General features: G+C 75.4%; 1 protein-coding gene across 1 annotated transcript in view; it reads left to right on the plus strand.

The window, feature by feature from the left end:
* CHLNCDRAFT_139834 (hypothetical protein) overlaps window positions 1–2,532 on the plus strand; it is a gene marked incomplete at both ends in the record, with an annotated part of 4,859 nt that overhangs the window by 291 nt on the left and 2,036 nt on the right. Inside the window, 3 exons of the mRNA XM_005843687.1 lie at window positions 51–196; window positions 424–1,703; window positions 1,932–2,386. Coding sequence (XP_005843749.1) covers window positions 51–196; window positions 424–1,703; window positions 1,932–2,386 — 1,881 coding nt within the window. The remainder of the gene's footprint in view (window positions 1–50; window positions 197–423; window positions 1,704–1,931; window positions 2,387–2,532) is intronic.

Below are 2,532 nucleotides of genomic sequence, written 5' to 3' on the forward strand. Positions count from 1 at the left end.
CCCCGTGCCTCACCTTTGTTGCCGCGCCGCCGCCCCCGGCCCCCCTGCAGGAGCTGTTCCATGAGTATGGCCGCGCGCTGCGCATGCCGGGCACGCCCATCAAGACCTTCCGCCTGCGCCTCTTCCTCTTCCCCGCCGCCGAGGAGCCCTACACCCCAGAGGACCTGGCCTTCTTCTCCGGCTCACGCACCAGCAGGTGCGCGGGGCAGTGCACAGCGTGCACAGCATGCGCGGCAGGCCAAGCTTGGATCGGCGGCAGGGGCGGAGACGGGCAGCGGCGGGAGGGCTTTTGAGGGGCAGGCAGCTGCGCCCCAGCGAGCAGTAAACCCGTCCCCTCACAGCAAGCACACCTCCCTCCCTCGTGTCCATGTGTGCCTGACCCCTGGCCTGCCTGCCCACCCCCCCCTGCCAACTTGCCTGCAGTGCTGACAAGCTGGGGCGCGACGGCAGCGCATCTGGCGCGGGCAGGGACAGCAGCCTGGCCCGAGCCTTCTCCAAGGCGGCCGCCGCTGCCACCCCCTCCTCCTTCTCCTCCGACCTCTCCTCGGGCTCGCCCGCCGGCGGCGGCGCCTCCCCCGACGGCACCGCCACGCCCAGCGCAGCGGACACGGAGCTTGCCTGGGAGGCCGGGTTCCGGGCGGGGCAGGAGGCGGCGGCGCTGGTGGCGCAGGGCGAGTGGCAGGCTGTGGTGGCCAAGCGCATGGAGTACCTGGGACACATGCAGTCGGAGTTCCTGGTGACGGCGGCCGACGCGGCAGGCATCCCGCACGCCTGGTCCGCGCAGGGCGGCGACGGCGGCCTGACCTCGCCCTGGGAGCGCTCCCTGCACCTGGACCAGAGCATGGGCCTGGCGGCGGCCAGCGGCGGGCTGTTTGGCGGCAGCGGCGTGGCAGGCGTCGGCGGCGGCCTGGCCGGCCTGGACGACATTGACTATGACCCTGATGCCGAGGAGGCGGCCGAGGCGGCGGCAGAGGCGGCGGCAGAGGCGCGGCGCGAGGCGGCGGCCGCGGCGTCGCGCCACGCGTCGCGGCAGGCGTCCCGCCAGCCCAGCCCGCGCGCACCGGCGCTGTCTGCGGGCGGCGGCGGCGGCGGGCCCGCCCTGCCGCCGCCTCCGCAGCTGCACCACCTGCTGGCGCAGCGGGCGGCGTCTGGGGCGGCTGCCATGCTGGACAGCCCGCTGGCGCCGCAGGCCTCTGTGGTGATGGAGGATGTGGAGAACGATGTGGAGTTCCAATCCATGTTTGAATCCAAGTATCAGCCCGGGGCGGCGGCGGCGGCAGCCGCGCGGCGGTCGCCCACCCTGGCGCAGGCCAGCAGCAGCGGCGTGCCCACGCCTGCCGCCGCCTCCCACCACCGCGGCGGCAGCAGCGCCTGGGGTTCTGGCGCCAGCGGCGGCATGGCTGCGTCGGCCGGCGCCGGCGCCGGCGCCGGCGGCCCGCTGGCTGTGGCCGCCGCCGCCATCGGCGCGCCGCTCGCCTCGGCCGCGGTGCCCGTTAAGCTGCCGCCTGGCGGCGGCTCCCTGGGCGGCAGCGGCGGCATCCGCGGCCTGGCCCTCTCCCCCAACACCCTCCTCCCCACCCACATCAGCGTGTTTGGGGACGGCGTGACGGGGCTGGACCTGCGGCGCGCCGCGGCGGCCCAGCTGCCCAGCCACATCTCCGAGTTTGGCGGGGATGAGGAGGAGGGCGGCGGCGACGCAGCGGGTGAGGCTGGGGTGGTTGGGGAGCGCCGGCGCGGCTGCTGCCTTGAACATCTCGCTCCGGCCGTGCTACTGTGTGTAGCACCTGCCGCTGACCTCCCATCTGCCTGTGTTTGGCCCGGCTCCCAGCCAGCCTCGACCAGCCCCAGCAGTCAGCGACACCCTCGCCGGCCAGGCGTCCTCCACGCCGCCGCTCACCGCACCGCCCTGCCCCGCTTGCTCTTGCCCGCAGAGCGCACGCGCGACGCCAACACCATGTCGGTCATGAAGGCGGCGCTGCCCGATGACGACGACCTGCTGGCTGACGCGCTGGATGCGCTGCGCCGCGCCCCCTTCCCCCCAGACGCCGTCCAGCTGCCCACTAGCTTCGAGCTGCTGGGCGGCACGCCCACGGGCGCCGGCGCCAGCGGCACCTCCCCCCGCACCTCGCCCCGCCTGGAGGCCGTCGGCGGCGCCGGCGGCGCCGCCGGCGGCGGGCTGGCCGAGGCCGCGGGCGCGCTGCCGCACCAGCCGGGCGAGCTGCAGCGCAGCCCGAGCCTGGAGGACCTGCTGAGCAAGGTGCACCGCATAGATGCCAGCCAGGTGTCGGTGGTGGCCAAGATTGGGGAGGGCGCCTTTGGGGAGGTCAGCCTGGCGCACTGCTCCACCTACGGCCGCGTGGCGGTCAAGTGGATCAAGCCAACCAAGGTGGGGTGGCATGCGGCCGGGCGTGGAGTGCGGGCGCGCCTCGGGCTGGCGGCGCCGCCGCCTGGCGCCGCGCGTCTGGGGCCCTGCCGCCGCCGCCGCAAGCAGTGTCCTGCTGCCAGCCGATGTGCCCCTGCACAGCAAAGCGC

This window comes from Chlorella variabilis (assembly GCF_000147415.1).
Source record: "Chlorella variabilis unplaced genomic scaffold CHLNCscaffold_27, whole genome shotgun sequence".
NCBI lineage: Eukaryota > Viridiplantae > Chlorophyta > Trebouxiophyceae > Chlorellales > Chlorellaceae > Chlorella > Chlorella variabilis.